We start from the raw sequence: 23,734 nt of genomic DNA on the forward strand, positions 1-23,734 counted from the left end.
CCACTCAAACCTTGGAGGACATGTTGCGAGCTTGCGTTATAGACTTCCAAGGAGGATGGGAGGATAGTTTGAATTTGATTGAATTTTCTTACAATAATAGTTATCATGCGAGCATAGGAATGGCTCCATTTGAGGCATTATATGGGAGAAAGTGTCATAGTCGAATTTGTTGGAACGATATAAGCGAAACAATGATTCTAGGGCCTCAAATGATCGAGGATACAGTGAAGCAAGTAAAGGAAATTCAAGCCAAGATTCAAGCAGCTCAAGATCGCCAAAAGAGCTACGCAGATTTAAAGCGTAGAGAAGAGGAGTTTGATGTCTGTAATAAGGTGTTATTAAAAGTATCACCAATGAAAGGAGTAATGCGATTTGGAAAGAAAGGGAAACTGAGCCCAAAGTACATTGGTCCATATGAGATACTGCAAAGAATAGGCAAAGTAGCTTATCGGTTAGCCTTACCTATGGAGCTAAGCAAAGTACACGATGTATTTCATGTGTCTCAATTAAGAAGGTATATACCTGATAAATCCCATGTACTGCAACCTGAAACCATAGAGCTAGACCAAAGTTTGACCTATGAAGAAAGACCTGTCAAATTTCTTGATAGCAAGGTGCGTAGTACACGCAATAAGAATGTTAAGATTGTGAAGGTGTTATGGTCTAATCAAGAGTATGAGGAAGCCACTTGGGAGGCAGAAGATGAAATGAAAAAGAAATACCCTGAGTTGTTTCAGGTATGTTGAGTTACAGGGATGTAACTCCTTTTCTTTTAGGGGGGTAGAATGCGGTAGAATTTCGCGCTTTTTCCTACATTTTCAGTTATTTTTGTGCTTTTTGCACAATTTTATCGCACATTTTGAGTTCTTGTGTTCTCAATGAGACGCAAAAAGGACAAAGGTATGACAAAAAGTACAACAATATTATACTAACTAAGGAAAAATTTCGGATTTCATTCCCCAAGTTTCGGGACGAAATTTCTTTTAAGGAGGGTAGACTGTAATACCTCGTATTTTTAAACGTATTTTATTTAAAATAAGTATTTTGAGAAGTATTTAATTGAATTTAAATGTTTTATTTAAAGTATTTTATTTATTTATTTTAATAAATTGGAAATATTTTATAAAAGGAAAGTTTATTTAATTAATTATTTTAATTAAGTTGGGGTTTAATTTAGGAAAGTTTATTTTAGTAAAGTTTTATTAGGGATGGGATTAGGAAAATTAAAAAGGGAAAGTCTAGGGAGAAAGGGTTTTGGAGAAGGGATATAAATATCCCACATATGAGGCAAATCAAACTTTGCCCAGAGTGGAGAAAACCCAAGGTAAACTTCTCTCTCCTTTTCCTTATTCTTTTTTTTCTTTTCCTTCTCCCCTTCCCCTTCTTTTTTTCGGCCACCCCCACCACCACCGCTGCCAGCCATCGGCAGCAGGTGGCTGCCGCTGCCAGCAGCACCAGCCGCCAGCAGCCGGCTGGTGGTGGCTGCCACCTTCTTTCTCTCTCCTTTTTCGAATAAAAAAAAATAAAAAAATTATTAATTTTTGTTTTAAAAATCAATTTAATCCTATATCTAAATATTAATTATGGGTTTTGTGATTTGATTTTTGGTGTTTGATTAGAAGTATTATATTAATTAATTTTCATATTATGTTTTTAATTAAAAAGCCCCAATTTTTGAAACCCTAGGTTCTTGATTTATGAGTTATTGAAGGATTATGATATATAATGGTGTAAACCTTTGATTAAAGTGTTTTAAGACTAAATTACAGCAAGATTTAATTAAAATAAAGTGCTGGAATTTTTGGTAAAGCATTAGAAATCAAGTTTCTTTAAGGAATTTTAATTACCCATTAATTGAGATTTAATTATGAGGTTTTAAATATAATTTGATCTTATTTTAAATAAATTATGAGGGGTTTTATAATAGTATATATTGCTGGAAATTTGTGTAGAGTGGGTCTTAATATTCTTTTATGATTTTAAATTGTAGGAGACTTTGAAGTGAGTGATTTCTATTAATTGTGGCGATATTAAGATCGTATTCAAGCTAAGGTACGTTCGCGTACTTAGCATAATTATGTTGATGTAATAGCATGCTAAATGTGTTTGATTGATTACAAGTAGTATCATGCTAGGTTTGGATTGGAAATTATGATTTGGATGTTATTGGTGATTGGATTATGAAGCATGATTTATTTGTGATGGAATATTGGATGGAAAATAATAGTTTGGAATATTATTTATGAACCACATATTTATTTATGGTATGCTAGAGAGCATGTTTGATTAAACTAAATAATGAAAAGGAATTTTATTATGGTTCATATAATTTTTATTGATGCTTTAAGCATGAGGAAGGAGCTATATAAGTGTCTATGTACACGAGGAATAAATTGTACGTTGGTGCCTTAGTGCACTTAAGGTGTTTTTAACACCGAGGGATAAGATTTGTGGCGCTTTATGCGTTTAAGGTGTCATTGGCACCGAGGTAGAATTAAAAAGGGTTCAACATTAAATATTATGTGGTCACTAATTATTCAAGAATTAAATTGATGTATTTTATTGTTTGAATAATTATTGTTGATTGAATGATTACGGTTTGAGAGTCATCACCAAGTTTAATAATCGGTAAATAACGTAAAGTGAAAGAGATTACGCACCAAAACTCTTGGAACGTATATACCTTGAGTATGAAGTTATGGGGTTTTATATTTAACCATAACTTCTAATGGAGTACAGGACGCTGTATATTCCTTTTTATCATTATTATGCGCTGGAATTCCGCCACCTATGTGTGGTTTTGATGCTGGCACGGTTAGCTCCCGTGTCAGTAACCTCGATTTATTGGGGGAGGCTAAGGGGAAACCCGTTCGATGCGTAATCAATGCTAAATAAATTATTTAGTGTCTAGTGAGAATTTTTATGGAATGTGGTATGCTTGAAAAACAGGTGCAACAAGGTAAGCCGTGTGTTGATAGAAAATTGTATGTTAGTGTGTTAATTACGCTTATGTACTCAGCTTTGCTGATTGTGTGTTTTGTGTGTTTGTTGGCCTTGTCTTTATCTTGGCCCTATGATGACCCATTTATAATGGAGAGTAGTGGAAATAGGTAGAGATAAGCTTTTCAGGTATTGAAGCATATTCATGAATGGGGATGAGTGAAGAGCGTATCATGCTAGTTTCCATAAGTTTATGATGTGTTATCGCTTTAATTATTTATGATAATATTATTATGCGCGACTAACGAAAAGGTTTTGAATTTGGTTTGGTTTTAATAAGGGCCTATAATGGTTCCAAGTTGTAGGTTGATTTTATTTTACTTCATTTGACTTTGGTTTGACTTTACTTTCGTTGATTTACTTTTTAAGTTGACTTGTTTTGAAAGGGTTTGAAATTAGACTTCCGATGTGTGTCTTTGATAGTTGCCTTAGCCGTTATCACGGTGGCGGTAATGTCTTAGATATTCCTAATTTGAGATTTTAATAAGAGCAAAACAAGTGTTTTAAAAGAAAGGAATTTATAGGGTGTTACATCCCCGCCCCACCCTCCACTTGGATATCCATCCCCGTCTAAGACCTACTGAATCCCCACCTCCCAATACACCATCCAACATAATTAACATAGATTACAAGAAAAAAAAAATTATTGTTAATATTACACACTCTTTTAGTTATAATATTAGTGTATTACAATTATTATATCTACTATTTTATTTTACATATTTTTTTTTATAAAATAGTATTGTGGATGTGAGGTACGGATGAGGTGGGTATGAAGTGGGGCGGGGCGTATACAATGTAGAATCCACCCCCGCCCCATCACCCATGACGGGTATGATTATTATCCTCATCCCCGCCCCACCACCCGCCAAACCACACCCTTTCCACCCCTTAGATGTGGCGGGTGGACATCCCTAATCATTGATGTTGTAAAAATATGACCACTAAAATACTCGTAAATGACCACTAAAATACTCGTAAATGCTCCTATTAACTTCTACTCTTGCTCCTAAACTATAAACGGGTACAAATACTAGGGAGTATTGATCATAGTTGACCAAATCCAGGAAGGAATTCTGGCAGCAAATATAGCAAGTGAAGTATTCTCTCTCCTTTTCTCCCTCCTACTCATACTAGTCATACATCAACTTCATCACTCCAAAAAAACACTTTCTTCTCGTCTTCTTACTGCAAATACAAACAAATAAATTATCCCCAAAACCTCAATACCCTCAAACCTAGCCCCACCACCTAACCTTCTTCTCCCCGTCCGCCGTCTCCGGTCACCGGACCACCGCTTTCTCACTCGCCAACCCCACCAACTCGTCGGCTCATTCCTTCGCTTCTCTCGGCTTCCGGCGTCGGTTCTCGGCTTGTCGGCTTCGACCGACGCTCAACAACTAAACATTCGAGCCGACAAAGGTTAATATCTTTACCTATTTCTGTGTGCTTATTGTTTTACACCTTGAATATTCATTTCAAATTGGTTTAATTTAAGCTGGTTATCAGTAGAATATGTTAATGTTGTTGTATTTTTGTTGTCGAATTGACTAATTCGGTATACCTGGATATTGTTTTTGACCGATTTGAATTGGTCAACCTTCGGCTCCGTTTAGTTCGTTGAAACAATTGTAAATTAGTTTTGGTTTGTTCGGAAATTTGAATTTAGTATTTGTTAGGATTATAGTGATATTTGAATTGTTGTTGTTAGTTGTAATGGAGTGGAAGTGAATGCTGGTTGTGAGTGTTGGACTTTTGGTATGATTAATGTTGGCTTTTCAAAGACCTTTCAGATGGGTATTTGGGGACTTGTGGGGTTTTAACTATACATACCACTTACAAGTTTTCAATTAGCCGAGGTCCTCGAAACCGTGGTTTGAAAGTTTCAAATTGATTATGGTGGGGGGCTTCAATGACTACATGAAGAACTATGCCCTTATTACGGGTGTTACGAGGCTGTGAGCCTACTAGCCAGCTGATATTAGGTTGTTCATAATTCATACAATTTATCGATCAAGACCGTTTTGTTATTTAAAAAAAAGAAAGAAAAAAAAAAAAAAGAAAAGAGAAGAAAATAGTGAGGCACCTCTACCTTTGGATGGTTTTGTTTAGATGTTAAGTTTCTTATACTCCGTACTTGTTTTCTATTGTAATTTCTACTAAGACCTCATTTCCAAAATCCGGGATCTTTCCTTAGATAATCTTAGGTTAAGCTGATATTACTTTTAAGGATTGAATTTTAAACATTCTTAAATCGTTTGCTTTGATTGTCGAAATGTTACTAAATTAAGCTGTAGAAGTTCTGATCATGTAACTATCATCAATATAGTGATCTTTTTTAATTGCTTAGAATACTTTTTGGGTTGAATTATTCTAAGGATCTTTTTCATTCTTAACTTTCGCAGCTAAAATTCAGCTGTGGTGTTTTGCTCCTTAATTATTAAAGATATACTGGCTAAACAAGATTTTATATTTTTAGATCTTCAGCATATTAAAATCTGGTAGTCAAATTATAATTTAATTTTTTTTTATTAATATTTGTGGCAGGGGTTGTGTGATTTCTACTCTTACAGTATTAGTTCTATCTCCTTTTTGGAAATAAGGGCAGATGGAGTTACATGCTTGTGAGAATGGTGTCGCTTCAACAAATCACCTTGATTATTGCAGTGATGGGTCTTGCCAATCAGAAACTTGTGATATTTACGAAAGCAAGACTTTGGGTGATGATATCATTGATGATTTGGATTCTTATATGGAGGACATACATGACCGTCTAACCATCTCAAGAATGGTAAGTGATTCAATTATCAGAGGCATGACTAATGCTGTATCTCAAGAGGCTGCTGAGGTAGTCGGTGCTAAAGAATTAGAAGTAGCTAGGCTGAAGGAAGTGCTCTGTCAAATTGGCCACTGTGAAATTGATGCATCCATTACCCTGAGTAAGCATGATGATATAGAATTGCAGGAACGTGGTATAGAGTCTCTTGGTGTACTTAATCTGTCTGTTAAAAAACAACTGGAAAGGCTTGGACAATGTATCGCAAAGGCTGGAAATTTTGAAAAGAGCTTAATAATGAAAAATGATTTGGATGAAGCATTTTATTTTCTTAAAGCTACACTAAAAGGTTTGTGTCAACGTGTGAATGAAATTGTTTATCCACCAGAATCTTCTGTAGAAGAGTGGAAGGTGGAGTTGGATATCTGCCAAAAAGTAGAGGCAATGGTGTTCAGCTCTGTTGTTCAGGGTTTACAATGCGAACATGAAAAACAGATTTGGGATGTTAGTAATAATTTAGTGTTGAATGACAGGTTCAATGTAATTTCAAGCCTACGTCATGAACTGGACTCTATCCAAAAGTATTTTGTTGGTCCTGAAGTTGGGAATCTTAGCTCACAGGGGTCTGCTGAGATGGATCATTTTCATCGTAAGGTTTCAAGCAATCATGGTTTACCTTCTGCTGAGCTTTCAAATGGAAATGGTAACGGTGAGGAGTCTAAAGTTTTTCTTCCTGAGAATTTTGAGACTTCTCCGCTGAAACACATGACAAAACAAGATCTCTATCAGCACTTTAGGACCGTGATAACTGAAATGAAACGGGGACATGAGTCTACTGTGCAGCAAATGACAGATGTAAATTTTTCTTTGAGGCGTGAGCTTTTGAAAGAGCGGGAACTCATGAAGGAAAAAGGACCTTTTGTGGCATTTAAGAAGGATAAGGATTTTGAAAATTTGAAGAAAAAGATTCCCGAGGTTATTGCAAAGTTGGATGACATTGTTAGGGAGAATGAAAAATTGTCTGAGTTTTGTAATCATTCCAAGGACACAATGGGTAGCATGCTTGTTGAAAATTGTCATCTCAAGAATTTACTCCGTGATAAGATAATAGAACAATCTAGGGCTGAGGAGAACCGTCAGAAAGATCTCAAGTCTGCTATTGCTGATGAACATATCAAATTATCTATTAGTGAAGAGGTCTACGAATGCATAATTAGGGAGATGGATGGAATGATCAACTGTTGCTCTGAAGATGGTGATGTGAAGTTTAGATTCACACAAAATGTGGGAAGTCATGGAGTTTTTCATCCTATTGTAATTGCCAGTGAATCAGACTATGAAGAGTTTTTATGTTTGCTCTCTTCTATTATACAACAGATTAACGGAATAATTTACCAAGAAGCGTTAGGAGATATGTCAATGGAACTCACTGGGTTAAAGGACAAATGTCTAATGGATAGCAAAAGTTTGGATTTTCTTCAAAGGAAAGTCTTAGAAATTGAGAACGAATTGGCAATGAAGGTTGAGGAAAATAAAGATTTGAAGCATCAGATTCTTATGCTTGAAAGTTCAGTCAAAGAAAAAGAGAAATCATTGCTTGAAATTACAGCTCTCCTTGAGAAAGATAAGGTGCAGTTTACTGCAGAGCTTGATAAGTTATTACACTTGAGAGCAGGACAGGAGGCACTTTTATTGGACAAAAATGAAGAATTAGTTTTGCTGAAGGGCAAAATAGAAGACTATCTGAAGCAAATAGACTCTTATACACTTGAAGTGTACAATTTGAAACAAGGGCTTAAATCGTCTGAAGAAAAGTTGAGGATGTCTGATGAAGAGAAGACAAAGTTGATTTCAGTCTTAGAACTGAAGCAAATTGACTTGGAATTAATGAAGGAGAAAGACAATGTACACATTAAGCATCTGCAATCTCTATGCCATGTTATCCAGGGTTTATCTAAGTCATTTGGAGATTTTGAACTCAGAATAAAAGAAAGTATTGGCTGGCACAATGTGAGGTACACATGTTCTTCTTTCTTGTATTTCATATCTTGTATATTTGCATGGGATATATGTATATAATATATATGTACTGCTGTAATTATTTGTACTACTAGAAATTTATTACCAAGTTAATAGGCTTATTCTTAATTTGATTAAGATTAGAATTGAATAATAGTGACTGAATTTTTGTATAAAAATCAAAAGGGTTGTTTAATCTTTATGCAGCATATGCAATCAATTTTTAAATTTGATTTGTCGATCATTATCATAGTTTGATTGACAATATATTTTGCTACTTTATGTGGAGGTCAATTAGATAGTTAGTGATGTGTCTATCTTCTGACTCTTTTCTTCTTTATCTGTCATAGCAATCCATGTGTTTCACTTTTGTACTACTTGTTGTGTGATGATGGTATGATGAATTGCTTCAATTCCAAAGATTTATCAAACCATCTCAAATTCCAAAAAGTATTAATGCATGAAGATACTTTGTGAACAAAAAAGAAATCTTGTGTCTTAAAAACAAATATGAAGTATAATACTACTCATGTCTTTCGGAAAATAATTGTCATTTTGTCCCATTGATCAGAATTAAGAATTTACCAAAACATGTAAAGAAACTTGAACACAATACAACTAGTTTTGAACATATCAAAATAGTTTATGCCACTATATCTCGAACATAGATATACTAATCCCCCACCTCCTTTTTCATCTGTTGTTGGGTGGGGTTGGATGCCCCCGTTTTTTCGTTATTGTGACCATTACTAGCTTACTTTATTCTTTTGGAAGGAAGAGAGTGCACAGTGGTTGTTTTGTAAACTAATTGGAGCTTTTAGATGTTATTGTAGGTGTTGAGACAGGGATATGTAATGCCTACATAAGTTTTGCATATTTTCAAAATGTTTCTTTGGAGTTAGTTTTCTCTAAAAAATAATGATAAATTTATTTGTGTAGGCTGGAGAATTCAGCCTTTCAGTTACAATCTCTGATTCCCAAGGTTAATGTGCTCCGAAGGATGGGTTTCTTATACAAAGAAAGGCTGGAAAAGAAGTGTTCTGATCTTCAGAAAGCTGAATCTGAGGTATGTCCTATTCTTTTATCTTTTTTTTTTTTTTTTTTTTTTTTGGTTGCTCTTTGTTGTGGTGGAGCTTAAAAGAGACGGTGCATACTCCATACTTTGCTATCCTCTAACATCTACTCCCCCGGTTCTACATTAGTCCATCACTTGTTTATGCACAAAGTTTTAGGTAAGTGATTCAAAGTGAGTATTATAATATGCAACATGCAAGTGAGTGAATTAAACTGAGTATTAAAGGCGAGTGGAGGAATATTTTATTCACATGTAAAGGGAGTGTGTTTGCATGAGGATCATGAGAAGAGAAATAAAAAATTAAATAAATAATAAAAGATAGCAAGTGGGGTTAGTGGGATGAGAGAGATATAATAGAATAAAGATTGCTATTTCCATTTAAGGATGTGATGCATTAATTTAAAACAGCCAAATAAGACTAGGGATGTACTTATTCAGAAACAAAGAGAGTGACTGATAGCTCCATGTAACTTTAAAATTTTCAATGATGAATAGTTTAGGAAATTTCTATGGAGATATAAGGATGCATTAACTGTCGATGCCTGCTGTGTTGGAAAGTCCTAGTCCTGATATAAGCTAATATTGGGAAATATGAGTCTTGGGAATGTATGTAGTGCCAGAAAGTCCTGCTATAGATTATATTAGCTGATTTTGGAAAATTTAGTTGTTGCATTATCATTATTGCACTTTGACCAGAAAAGAGGAAGGTAGCACGGGGCAGGGAAAATTTGAATTAACTATGAGTAATTATTTTTGTTATATCCTAAAACCTGTACATGGGGTTTTCATAATTTATTTGACCCGATATGTTCTAAAAGTCATCCTCCCTTGTTGGAAGTTTTACAGTCTCTTAAGGCACACCTTTGCTCCTTAATATCTCTTTAGAGCTGCATAGAAGGATGTAAAAGTGGGCATATTAAGTATGAATCAAGCATTAATAACAAAATTCCATGTGTGATATTGTCATGCAATCTTAAATTATAAAAAAGGAGGAAGTATAACTGTTAGGAAATATATTTAATGCTTAAATCATCCCTTATCATATTCATATCTTTCTTGCTGTATTAATAAATTTTATACAATTTATTGTTTTGGAAAATCACATTGGAAATAAAATGTAACAATATCCTACCTAATAAAGGAGTAATCCCCCCCCCCCAACACACTTTCTCTCTCTCATATTACTCCGTAATGAGTAAAAAGGTCAATGTTGAAATTATACCTGTCCAATTACTTGCAGAACAAATTGACGAAAATATCATGATTCAATTCGGGTCCTCTTTAACTTTTGGTTTATTTACCATCTTACTTGTGATTTGGATGTAGGTGGATCTTTTAGGGGACGAGGTGGATGCTCTATTGAGCCTTCTTGAGAAGATATATGTAGCACTTGATCATTACTCCCCAATATTGCAACATTATCCCGGAGTAAGTCCTGTGCTTAATTTCTTTTGCATGCCCATGCTTCTAAAACTTAGTGTGGATCCCACTGAGACGCACACTTGCTTTACTTCAAGAATGCGTAAACAAGTAAAAAGACTTTCTGATATAACTCAAAAGGACTTTATGTTGTAAAAAAAAATTAACTAAGGCAGCCATTTTTTCAGTATATTTGAAATAATTGCTGTAAACAAAGACCTGTATGTATTAGACCAGTATTATTATTAAAATTTTAACTTTGATACCGGAAAGAGGGTATGCATATCAAACTATTTAAAGGCTAGTAGAAGAGGTAGACGAACATTATTTTAGATATACACAAGCGAAGGAGGAATAAGGTGGTAGGAAATTATCTGGCTTGGCATGGTCTTGTGGAAAAGATTTGTTCTTATAACCTGAGGTTATGGGATCAATTCTGGTATACTTTGAGAGGTCCAACATCCTACAGGAAAAGGAAAGGAATACTAAAATTTATGTCTCTCTTAATTGTAGAAGCTTGAGTCTAAACTTTGTTGGTTATGGATTGTTAACTTGAGGACGTATTTCGTGATCTCATTCTTCCGTTAGGAGTTGCTCCGTATATATGTGTACTAGGCATTGGAGGACTAGGTTTGAACATTCGTCTATTCCCTTGATTTTCAAAGTTCACACAATTTTATTTTTACTATCCCAACGCCCAACTATTGCCATTGATATTTATTTAAATCTATACTAGTTAAAATTATTAAAAGTTGAAATTGTCGAAGTATACATCAAAACAACTCTAACAAGATCCCACATGAGTGGATTTTTCTACTTTATATATATCACAAAAAATAGTCAAAGGGGATTACATGAATAGTGTAAAAGTACATAGTGAATAAATTAGAAGATGGAAGAGTATTAACATTACTATTTTTTTTGTTTTAGCCATTTAGGGGCTAGGAAGTTTCTTATATACCAAGTTTTTAAATTAGTTTTAGCTTATAAATAGGACCTGGATTACATGCTTTCTCTGAATTGTATGTTATGGATTAATTGAATTTTGTGGGAGCTTCCTAACTTTATCTGAGGACTTAATACTCCCCACCTTAAGCCTAGACTAAAAGGAAAAAATTAGGCTTTTATTTGCGGTCTGCTAGATGGATCCTAGAGCACCAAAACCCATTTAGAGGGATTTTACTCCCCAACTTACTAGTGTGTATGGTGTATGAACCCATTTTCTTTCTACTAATGATAAATTAGCTCAAATATCTAAATTCAATTATGCCTTTAGAGCCTTAGATCCTTCTGCTCTTTCATAAAATTTCATCCTCATGAATTTGAAATTTTCTTATTTAGTGCCTTATGCCTACTCCAGACACTTCTATCTTTTTTATCTCTTCGTTTCCCTTAACCTTGTCAACAACTGCTTCCTATTTGTAACCTTCACTCCTCTAAAATGGGATTCCTGAAATATCCCCAAACTTGTATTTTTAAATCAGTATTTGTAATGTTTTCTGTGAGAAGAAAATTTCCTAGTAACAAATTTCTAAATATTTGAAAAATATTTTCTTAGGAAATATATAGATATTAGATTGATAATGTGCCAAAAGTATTATTATATTTGTCTTAAACAAAATATCATAGATATTTAGTTTCATATCAAATAAAGTATCAGCCAAAGTATGACTTGGAAGTTAGAATAAATAAAAAATTTTCCAATCCTATGGGCTATAGTTTTAGATGGAATAATTTTCATATATGATTTCATTAATCCAGATTGATCCCTATTGATTTTTCAGCAGAGTTCTTGTTAAACCCCCCCCCCCCCCCCCCCCCCCCCCCCTCAAAAAAAAAAATAAATAAATAAAAAATAAAAAATTGTGATCATAACTATTTTTCCAAAATGTGCAGATCATTGAGATTCTAAAGCTAGTTAAAAGAGAACTAAGTGGAGAGGCAGTAAAGGCTGGTTGACTGCCACTTGCTTAAATATCTTCTAGATGTTTCCACTGCCGCCTATTGCTGGATCGGTTGTGTTTATACTTTATCCAATTATCCAAGTGTGTATTGTCTGTCAGCTTAAGCAATACTCAAGTTTTTACGTCTCAAAAGTAGAGAGAGAGAGAGAGAGAGAGAGAGAGAGAGAGAGAGAGAGATGCTCTTCATGGAACAGTTTTGAAACTCTAGGCCACCCCATAAGCTCATCCCTTTCTTCTGCCCTTCTATTTGATTCTCAGTCTTTCTTAGCTCTTCATGGATCATTCTTCATCCGCTCGCTTCTCATGCCTGGATCTTGTCCTTCATCTGCTCAATTCTTGCCCAATTTGATGCAAGCTTCACTGTACAGTGGTGTGCCTTGGTTGGCATGGTACTGGGTGTCCTTGACCAACTGTGCACACGAGGATCTGCTTGGTTAGCTCTCTCATCTTGTCCATATTGTGTATAGTTTTCGTTAATCTTGGATTCATTAGCAGGGCTCCAATCACAAATTAGGTATGATTTGTATTTACATTTTTGCCTTTTTTTTTTTTTTTTTTTTTGCTGTTATCTTCCTGCTTGAGCAATGCACTTTTAATTTCAGTAGGGTAAAAAGCGGTAGTTTTTTGTTATTTTTCTGCTGTATTCTTCTGGACTTTTTTATTAAGATTGTTTCTGGTTCTTTCCTTTGGTATATGAGCTTTTTGGAACCGTTTATGTTACCTGTACCTTTTTATCTGTTCTACTTTCTTGTTTAGTGGTTCTGATCTAATTTTTTCTGATTTGCTCTTCTTGATTTGGTATTAAATTTTGGTGAAACATGTTTTCGAGGACCCTTGTCTATTGGTTCTGATTCTCTTTGGCTTCAAATAACTAATATTTGCTCATCTCAGTAGTTCCTACTCTTGCTCGTATTCTGGGGAAAAAAAAAAAAAAAAAAAAAAAAAAAAAAAAGAAATCTACCATACTTTGCTCAATTGGATGATCTGGTTGAGCTTTAATTTTTCAGCTGCAAATTTTCATACTTCATAAGGTTGCTCATTTCTCTTATTTCCACTGAAACTTCGCTGCTGAACACATTCTCCCTAATCTGTAATTTATGGAATTGTGGCTGTTACTATGGATATTTGATTCTCTCTTACTGATTTCAAATCTGTTTGGTTGCACACTTTACTGTTGTAGTTGGCACGTAGTGTGTCAATTGGTTTTCCACTATTCTTATGGTGTGGCATTTATTTTCTGTCATACTATGCCCACTAGTAATTGACTAATTTCTGTGGGTTAGCCCTAGTAGGTAGAAGAAAGATTATTAATTCCATCCTACTTTCCTGCTGACTTACCTCCTCCTAGAGCATCTTCGGATGGAAAAAGAAATTTTGGTTTTCTGCCCTATATTTGACAGGATACTCAATTTAGTGTACCATGTAGGCTGTTGCTGGGTTGTGGTAATTGCTAATAATTACCTTAAATTTCAGTTGCAATTTCTTTTTGTTCCTTTGGCAAGGGTTTTACTACGCGTATGCTACTATTACCTGTACTGTGATTAATTACTCTGTTATATCTTATTATCTTATATGGGCATGGCACTTCGCCTTTGTTTGCATCATTTGACTAGACATTATACTTCCTCCTTTCATTTTACTTGCAACAGTTTGACTAAAACCGTGAGAGCTTTTTGGTCAAACTGTTGCAACTAAAAGTGAACGACGGAGGAAGTATATCCTTGCTCATTATTGCAAAATTTCTGCTGTCGTTTCTCTTTTGTATGATATGCTTTGTGTGGGCTATTTAACTATGGCTAGTGTGAAGTATTTGTAATTTGCTATCCTTTTTCCTCTGTCTTCCAGTTTCTATGTTCGTATTTTTCAGATAGACTCAAGGCTGTAAAAGCTCCAGGTAATCATCTTTCAACGAAGATCACTAGCTAGAACATTCAAGGGGCCATAATGTCCCTAAGCTTTTGGTGAAATTCTGTTTGTAAGAAAGTATGAACTTTGAAAACCACCTCTGCAAATTTCAATAAAGATTAAAATGACGTTAGGTTTTGACTGTGTTTAGAAACGATCAACATTCAAGGAAGCAATTGGGGAGATATGGATAAACTAAAACGCCACTAATTGGCGTGACTACTTGTTATGATAACTATACCTGTTAAACATTCGTGATTTGGACAAACTTATTCATTCGTGATTATCATTTATCAGGTAGCCGGTAGGTACTAAGCCCACTAATCTAAATGCCAAAAATTTTATTCTTTTATTGCAAGTAATAACACGCAATAGATAGTTCTATGTGTGAAGAACATTTTAAACTGCCTAAATTATTTCCCAGGAGCTAGAGTTACTTATTAGGAAAAAAAGGCCATTACTAGTATTACCCAGAAAACTGGAATTGATGATTTGATGGTAATGACATTGGATCTCCACTTTAGAGAAGACATGGACAAGGACATGCCTATTACGTAAAACTCCGTAATTTTTGTTCGGTGGCCTTTAAAGTGGCCCCTTAAAATGTTGAGTCCATAAGACGAGGAAGTAATATAATAAAGCTTAAATACTGAAATAATCTAATGGAACTGCTAATACTCGAATTATGCAGCTTTGTTGATGATGGCCGATTGGTCAGATAATAAAGTAAGTTTTAATCAGTAAAAATAATTAAAGCATAATTTAAGTGCATATAAAATAATCGCTTTAATAAAAATATTTAATACTCCATTAAATTAGCGAAATTGAAGTAAAGAGAACAAGGGCTTAGCCTTTATCTAATTTCACTGAACAAGCACAAGAAGAGGATAGGGGGAAAAGGAGTTGTATAGATATAAGAACCTTAAGAGGGTACAAATGGGTATAAAATTAAGCTATATTTAGTTCACCTTATTGATCATACTTTATTGTTTTATTTGCAAACTTTTAGCGCTAAATATCATCAATTTTATGATGAAAAGAAGAATGAAAATTATGTATTTGGAAAATTATTTATTAAAGTACATATAAGACTAGATTTTAATCTAATCGAATATTTTAATTTAAGGATATGTTCACATTTACTGAGCTAAAATAAACTGATTGGAGTTGAACTAAAGTGAAATGAATATTTTATGAGAGAAGGAAATAAGAGCGGAGCTGAACTGAACTGAGTTGAACTAATTGGAGCTAAACTGAACTAAAATTAAGCTAAAGTGAATAGATCCTAATCGGATATTTGATTAGATTAAAAAAATTAATTTAGATAAAATTAAATCAGAAATAATAGGAATAAAGATGAAAAAAACACGGTCTTAAATTTAGTATATGTTTGTGGGGTGAGGTTCAAAGGTTAGGGATATGGCCATATGGGTAAATAATTCTCTTATCCCACCTGAAAGAGATGGTAAAAAAAAAAAAAAAAAAAAAAAAAAAAACGACTATGCAAGTAACATGAAGTTTATAGAATAATGAAAAGGAATGAGATATGATAGCGAGAATTTTAGTAATTTTTTATATATTCTTTTTATGTTCTTAATTTGTATTGATAAAAGGTAAAACTATTTTAATTTTATTGAACTCTTTAACGCCTGTTTACATTTACTAAACTGAGTTGAATTGAACTGAACTGATTGGAGCTGAACTGAAATGAGTTAAGATGAATATTTTATGAGAATGGGAAATTAAGAGCTGAACTGAACTGATTGGAGTTGAACTGAATTGAATTGAACTGAACTGAACTGATTGGAGCTGAACTGAATTGAACTGAACTGAAATTAAGTAAATGTGAACAGGCCCTTAATCTTTCAAATATATAACGTTTATCCTACCATTTATCCTTATCCCTTCCTCCTTGTCCCCATAAACAAACACCCATAAGTTTACATAAGATAGGTGTACAATGAAAATTAAAATTATGATTGGCTGGCTATCTTGATAAACTAAACTATTTAGCACTTAATAGGTTCAATCATCCTCATTTTAAGGGATGCTCTTTTTCGAAAATAGTCGCAAAATAAACTAATACGAGTAATGGAATGATACTTAAGCCAAATTAAAATATCATATTCCTTAATTAATTGCAACTAAAGCATTGTTAAGACATTGAAGAAGTATGGTAAGACAAGTCTCCAAGAAAGAGTTGTAGGAATAATAATAATAATAATAATAATAATAATAATAATAATAATATGGTATAAGAAAGTGGAAAAGCCAAAAACAAAACTAAAACGTCGTCGGATGACGTTATATTATGTACTTCCATAATCCAATTGATAATTTTGATAGCAACGGAAGTGTAAATTAAGAACTCCACCTATAATATTATTATAATATTACAATTAGTATTTACTCCATTCACACTCATCATTACAAATATAGACAAATAGATTATGTCATTATAATGGATAAGAAATTAATTAGTGGGCCAATTTGTAAAAATCATCTGAGGTAGGTATTAAAAGTGCTTAAATTTGATGGATACTTACATTATATTAATTAATCTTAAAAAAAAGTACTACATAATAAAGATGATTATAATAACCTTAATAATGTAATACATTCTACATATCAAAAATGATACTCTTCGTTTTTATTATTTGTCATATTTGGCAAATGGAAATTAATACTCTAATGATCTAATCTAATACTTCAGAACCATGTTAAAGGAAAATAAATAAATAAATAAATAATTAATTAATTAATTAATTAAAATTTTTTTTAAAAAAAAAAAGAAAAAAAAACCTTGATTTAACAATTAAATGAAGTGTACACAATTTTGAAAAAAGCTTGCATTGTACAAATCGTGATTAACAAGTGTGCGGTATACATTAGTCGTGGTCATCCCAAATTACATAAAATTTAATTTCATGATCATAAGTTTAAGTGAATTGAAATATCCATGTTATCGGTCACATACAACTATACTATTCAAGGCATCTTATAATAAATACTACGTATATTAGTAACATTGAGTATTTCCTTGTTGAATTGGAACTAATGATGATCTTTTGGACAGGGACAATGAACCATTAACAATGAAATATAAAGATTTTGAATCATTAGCTCCTTTGGTTTGAGTTGGTACAATTCTTACAAATTAAAACAAACGAAAAAAAAAAAGCAAAATGTTTAACAAAAGAGTTGACAAGGAAATAAAATTGCTAAAATAACAAATCAAAATTAATTAAAAGATTATTATTGACAGCAAAATTCCATGATGATGTAATATTAAAATGATCAATATTTAATAGCCTCTCAACAGAGTCATGATAATTAACTACCTAAACGAAACAAAAGTTTTTTTCTGTTTTTTTAAGGTTTTTCTTCACTCTTTTTCTTTTCTCTCTTTTTTTCATCTCTTGTCATCTGGTCTTAATTGTAATTTTTTGCGAGGGCTTTTACCGGTACTTTTATTGGTGGTAAGCCCTAAAAAACTTTCTAATTGCTTTCAATAAATGGATGTCATCTTTATGATGATGTTTATCTTATTAAGCTTAATTTCTTTGTTTGTTCATCTGTCTAAGATTGAAGATTTAGGGTTTCATAATCTCTGAAAGTATTTAGAAGGTCATATGAGGTTTATCACCCAAAAAACTATTCATCCGTGGATCTCAAGCCAAATTCGTGCTAACTCACAGATTGTATTGTTTCGGATGAAGTTTTTTTATTAAGGCGATCGTTGATTGAATTTACAGTCGTTGATGATCTTTCATTAATGAAATTATTTTTCTTCTTGTCCAAAAAAAAATATTCTACTTATGCCTTTTTTTTTTTTTGTATGGAGAAGGGCCCTACCGGTTAAAATCTTACCACCAGTTCAATGTAAAATAGTTGGTGGATTTGGCTAAAATGGTGGTAAGTTACAACAAAAATTTTAAAATTAGTGGCCTTTCACAACATTTTTTTTTATTTAAAAAAAAAAAAAAATTATAAGGTAATAATATGCAAAATTTCCTTTTATTAATTCTAAAATAAAAGGTAAATCTTTTTTCATTGGTTAAATTGAAGTAATTGTATATGTTATCATATTCGTCAGATATTAGAGTAAAATTTAAATGTGAAAAGATATTTCTTTAGTTTTTTTTAAAATAACTAGTCTTAAACCCGTGCGATGCACAATTGTTTATTGTGTTGTATTTTTTATTTTTAAAACATAAACATCAACAAAATACTAATATGGGATCTCAACATTATATTATACATAATGGGTTAATATATATTTTTTAATATATATACATTACTATTGAATCTTATAATAATAGTCAATATTATAACAATAGTATTATGTTAGCATTTTTAATGTACAATACACTTAAAAGACTGTGAAATTTAAACAATTCGTCATTTATAATAGTTACAATTTATAAATGATGTTCGACAATTTATAAAAAAATCTTGTACTATACAATACAATATATAGCTACAAATTTTTTTTTAAATTCTTTGTTCTGCAACATACATATAATAAAAGAAACATGTTTACCAAAAGAGAATTTATAGTCCAATTTGAATTTTCCTCTCTATTAGTCATTTGATCAACAACAATTCTTTCCTTCAAAAAAAAAAAAAAAAAAAAAAAATCCACAACAATTCTTTTTAATGTGAAACAAATTTTGATCATACATAAATGAAACTTTAAATATGGATGCATAGTGAACTGGAATTAGAAAGGAATTCTCGGAGTAACAAAAATATATTTGCACATAATTCTCGGGTTTAAAATTAAATTCTCATACATTTCAAGATAGTATGATGAATCTTGCAAAAAACAATACTATGATGAACCGTAGCAACCAAATTTGTAAATTAAATATATTAAAAGTAAGAATCAAATGACAAGCCAAAAAAGAAATCTTACTTTGATATACTCCCTCCGTTTTTTTTTATTTGTTTGCATCACTTGGTGATGCGCGGAGTTTTAGTAGAGTAATATAATATTGTGAGTGGGTGAATAATTTATTATTGTAAAAGAGTGATGGGGACCATGAAAGAGAAATAATGAGAAGGAGAGTAAATATTTTTATTATATAAGTGGGGACAATGAACGAGAGAGAAATAATAAAATAATTTAAGTGGGTTTAAAGTAAAAAAGAGAAATGATAAAATATAGTACGGAGTATAAAGTTGCTAAATAAGAAAGTGATGCAGTAAAAAAACACCCATAAAAGGAATGTGATGCATTTAAAAAAAACGGAGGGAGTACTGTTTATTCAAGTAATCATCACAAATTAACCTGCAACTGGAATTTCTGTCATTGCAGTACCAGAAATTATCCGAAAATATAAAAATCCTCATGTAATTATGTTGTAATATTTTTGAAGGAGGAAAATATCAATTATTTACTTCTAAAATTCAAAAATTGGGGAAGAGACAAACACTGCAGACCTAAAAATTAGAATTGGGGTAAAAAGAATGGAAGAGAGATAGAATGCAGAAATAAAATTAAATTGAAAAAGAAAAAAAAAACAACACTGAATTTAAACTCTGAAGATTGAAATCTAACACTGATGAGTATCGTTGGGATAGGGAAAAAAAACATCTCGAATGGAGGAATTGATTTGTAAATAAGACTGATGAGTAAACTGGCAAATTAGAAGGGAATGAAGCGTCAGATGGTTTTTTTTTTTAATGTCAAGCGTCAAATGGTTTTTTTTTCTAATGTCAAGCGTCATATGGTTGAAAGTTGAATTTGAATAAAGAATAGGGATTTAAAAAAAATTAAAAAATTAAAAAAAAAAAAAACAAAAAAAAACTGATTTTAAGGCGCGTCCTGTGCTTTTTTTTTTTTTTTTTTTTTAACGTCAAGCGTCATATGGTTGAAAATGAATTAAGGATAGGGATAAAGTAAAATTAAAATTATAAAAAAAAATAAAAAAAAATAAAAAAACTGATTTTCAGTGGGGACACGTGGATAGCTTAGATTTCTTTTAAGTTTTCCTATTTTAAAATAATAGTATTGATTATAATCCTAAGTCATTATACGTAGCTTTTTTTTTTTCTTTTCCCTATGTGACACTTAAAATAAAACTCTCAAATCTCATTCGCTAATTTTTCTTATGTGGCGGTGATTGATTTTTTTAATTCTAAAATAAAATGTGAATCTATTTTTTCATTGGTTGAAATAATGTCTTTACTTATGTGGCACACTAAATGCTCTCGAAAAATACCTTTATTATTTGTACTAGTTTTGGGCCCAGACGATGCCCAAATGGTTGATAAAATATTTGAATAAACTTTTTAGTTTGAATGTTACATACGGTCATATAATCCCCTTTATAATTTAGGATATTTAGACATATTATATTATATCGCTTATTTATATTATAGTGTACTTTTGTAGCTTTGTTTGTAAATAGATATCTATATTGACTTGAAATTAGTTTTGTTAAGCTAAATTATTTTTAATGAATTGAAAGTATTATTATCAAACTAAAATTATTTTTAGTGGTTCTTATTTATTTTTTAAATAAATTAAATACATTATAAATGGATCTTGTTTTAAAGGACTTTTTAAAACGAATTTTATGATGGAAATAGAACCCAATTATAGGATATTTATTAAATGAATGATTAACTTTGTATATATGAAAGATTAGAAATATATCGGTAATAAAACTCTATACAATATTTTTATCTTACAAAATCTATCCAAAATTCGTTTATTTAGCATCATATGTGTCACAATAAAATATATCTGTTGCTTACGTGACATGACACTTGGAAAATAGTTTTGCATTGTTGATAAAATTTTAGGATAAACTTTTTTGTTTGAATCTTAATATGGTTAAATAAACCCTCTTGATAATGCAGAATAATTAAAATAAATAAATAAATAATATGTTTAGCATAAAAAAATAAAAAAAAATAAAAAAAAATTGAAACTCTTTTTAAGTGAAAAATTTGTAAATTTTTAAGACCTTGCTAACATTGATCTAAATTCACTTTAAGATTCCTTTGTATTGCACAGTTTCTATTGTGTCATAATTTTAGTAGTTTTTTACTTTTTTAATTTCACTAGGTGTTGGCCCGCTCGCTACGCGCGCGGTCCCCCCAATTTGGTGATATATGCTCAGTGATTAATATGTAATTAGTCGTTGTTGTATGTGTAGATTATTTCTAATATTGTCTTGGTAACAGAATCAGGTACATTTGTTAGCATTGAACAAAGATGAAATTTGATGGAATGGATTGATTTGCTAATGAATTAATGTAACATATGTGTGTGTTGATTAGCAAAATAATTTCAATAAATTACTCACGGTTTCAAAAGCGGTAGTATTCATTGTGAAATTGTTTATTCGAAATTCAATGGGTTGTTAAACGCTTTGGTGCCAAAAAATAGTAATTATTAATTAGAATCGAATTTAAGAACTTTGCTTTAAACGAATTAAAATTAATTAGATCACTTGGGACATCAAATTTTGAAAGGATACTTTTAACTCAAAAGCTATATGCATACAAAATGTTTTTGATAACAAATTTGCATCATCATAAATATGACACGCGATCCTCCAATTTGGCGTTCTCTGATTGATTATTATCATTTGATTAGCTTATGTTTTATATTAATCATTATTTTATCGGTTTAATTACATGTAATAAAGTTATGTGTATTTTAATTAAGTGTAAAACAATTTTGAAAAATCATCAAACATGTAATTCTTGATAATGTGAGTGGTATTCAATGTGTATATATATCCAATTTCTCTAAACAATTTGATTTAGTAAGTTATACGATTATAAATTATAGTTATGTAGACAAAGACTTCATTGTCTATATATTTTGAACAATTAGTCCCGTTTCACTATATGGAAACATGTTACATTGAGGTGTGTTGACTGAATTGAATGAATTCAATTTCTTATTGTGCAACAAATTTATTGGTGTTTCAATTTCCATGTAACAGTTACACTTCAAGTCAACATTCACTTAATACAATACCAACCTTGGTTAGTAAAGTGTCAATCGGAATATTAATGGAGACTGTGACTAAAACTGATTGATTAATGTTGAATGTTATAGATTGTTTATTTATATAGTAGGTTGAGCTATGTTGAGGCTTACATGACTTATTCATCTAAGCATTAGTGGTTAATTCTGAGTTGCTATATGAAATATATTCAGGAGTTAAGACATTTCAACTTTAGGAGTCAAATATCAAAAGGGTTATATTCTTTTGTAACACTATAGATACATTCACCACGTAAATTTAAACTGGGTATTATGATCAGGGTGATTATAAGATTGACAATCTGGGTGTTATGATCAGAGCGTTTGGAGGATTGGAAAACTGGGTGATGTGATAAAAAAGATGTGAGGATTGGCAAACTGGGTGGTACAATCAAGGCAATTGGAGGATTTTGGTAGACTGGATGTTGAGATCAGGGCGATTGGAGGATTGCCAAACTGGGTGGTGCAATCAAGGTGATTGGAGGATTAACAAACTGGGTGGTGCGATCAGGGCGATTGGAGGATTAGCAAGCTAAGTGGTGCGATCGAGGCAATTAGAGGAATGACAAAATGGGTGGTGCGATCAAGGCGATTAAAGGATTAGCAAACTGAATAGTGCGATTAGGGCGATAGGAAGATTGCAAACTGGGTGTTGCAATTAGGGAGATTGGAAGATTGGAAACATCCAATTTGCCAAATTAAAATTGAAATTCAATGATTGAAAAATAAATTCAATTATTGATTAACCTTATAACTTTTAAAGTTTTACCAATTGTTGTTACCTTATGTCACTTTTGTTGTAGTGTACACTTGCTCCATTTCCACCCCCGATTTTTCCCTCTCTCAAATTCCCTCTATTTCTCTCGGCTTCTCTCTATCTCCCTTTTTCTTTTGTCCTCCCAATCTCTTTCTTTCTCGGGCCTTTACTCTTTCTACCGACCTATCTTTCTCTCTTAACCCCTCTCTCCATGTATTGCTCTATTTCTTTCTCTTTTGATTCTTATATCTCTCTCGTGGCCATCACTCTCCTAGTCTCTTTATTTTTCTCTCTTCTTCTCCCAACTCCTCTTTCTTTGTCTCTTTTTGTAGCTCCTTACTCCGGGCCCTTTTTCTCACTCCCTATCTCTCTCATGTCCCCTCTTTCTTTCTCTCTTTCTTGACCCCTCACTTCTCCCAACATGCCTTCTCCTTTCATCTTCTCTCTTGGACTACCCTTTATACGTTGGCCCTTTTCTTTCTCCTGCCCCCTTTTTCTTTCTCTCGGTCCCTCACTCTTCCACATCCCTTCTCTAACTTGGATTCTTCTTTAACAACATATCCCTCTATTCCTGCTCCTCTCTTGCTCTCTTCCATGTCCCTTATTTTTCTCTCCCTCATCCCCGCCTCTCTCTATCTCTCTCTCTCCTCCTCTATTACAATTTTACATTAAGGTTGATTTTTTCCCTAAATATATTATTAATCAATTTCTTTCTATACAAAGTATCACATTAATATTGAGTTTGAGCACATAAACTTGGCAATTAAGTGACCACATCTCTCTTTCTCACTCCTTCCTTCCATCACTC

At 32.3% G+C, this 23,734-nt stretch overlaps 1 protein-coding gene across 1 annotated transcript; it reads left to right on the forward strand.

The window, feature by feature from the left end:
* The first annotated feature begins 4,082 nt into the window (after positions 1-4,082).
* On the forward strand, positions 4,083-13,645 carry LOC145579236 (WPP domain-associated protein-like). Its single transcript, XM_081636483.1, has 5 exons — positions 4,083-4,422; positions 5,548-7,791; positions 8,735-8,861; positions 10,197-10,298; positions 12,186-13,645. Exons 2-5 carry the CDS (start codon positions 5,609-5,611, stop codon positions 12,246-12,248), a joined length of 2,475 nt encoding a protein of 824 aa, XP_081492609.1. The 5' UTR covers positions 4,083-4,422; positions 5,548-5,608; the 3' UTR covers positions 12,249-13,645.
* Positions 13,646-23,734: the final 10,089 nt, after the last annotated feature.

This window comes from Chenopodium album, chromosome 14 (genome assembly GCF_948465745.1).
Source record: "Chenopodium album chromosome 14, dcCheAlbu1.1, whole genome shotgun sequence".
Taxonomy (NCBI): Eukaryota; Viridiplantae; Streptophyta; class Magnoliopsida; order Caryophyllales; family Amaranthaceae; genus Chenopodium; species Chenopodium album.

Excerpts from the sequence above, each read along its gene's own strand:
- LOC145579236 (XM_081636483.1), top strand. The coding sequence starts at position 5,609 with ATGGAGTTACATGCTTGTGAGAATGGTGTCGCTTCAACAAATCACCTT. Across the intron at positions 7,792-8,734 it reads ATTGGCTGGCACAATGTGAG|GCTGGAGAATTCAGCCTTTC; the intron begins GTACACATGTTC and ends TTATTTGTGTAG. Across the intron at positions 8,862-10,196 it reads TTCAGAAAGCTGAATCTGAG|GTGGATCTTTTAGGGGACGA; the intron begins GTATGTCCTATT and ends ATTTGGATGTAG.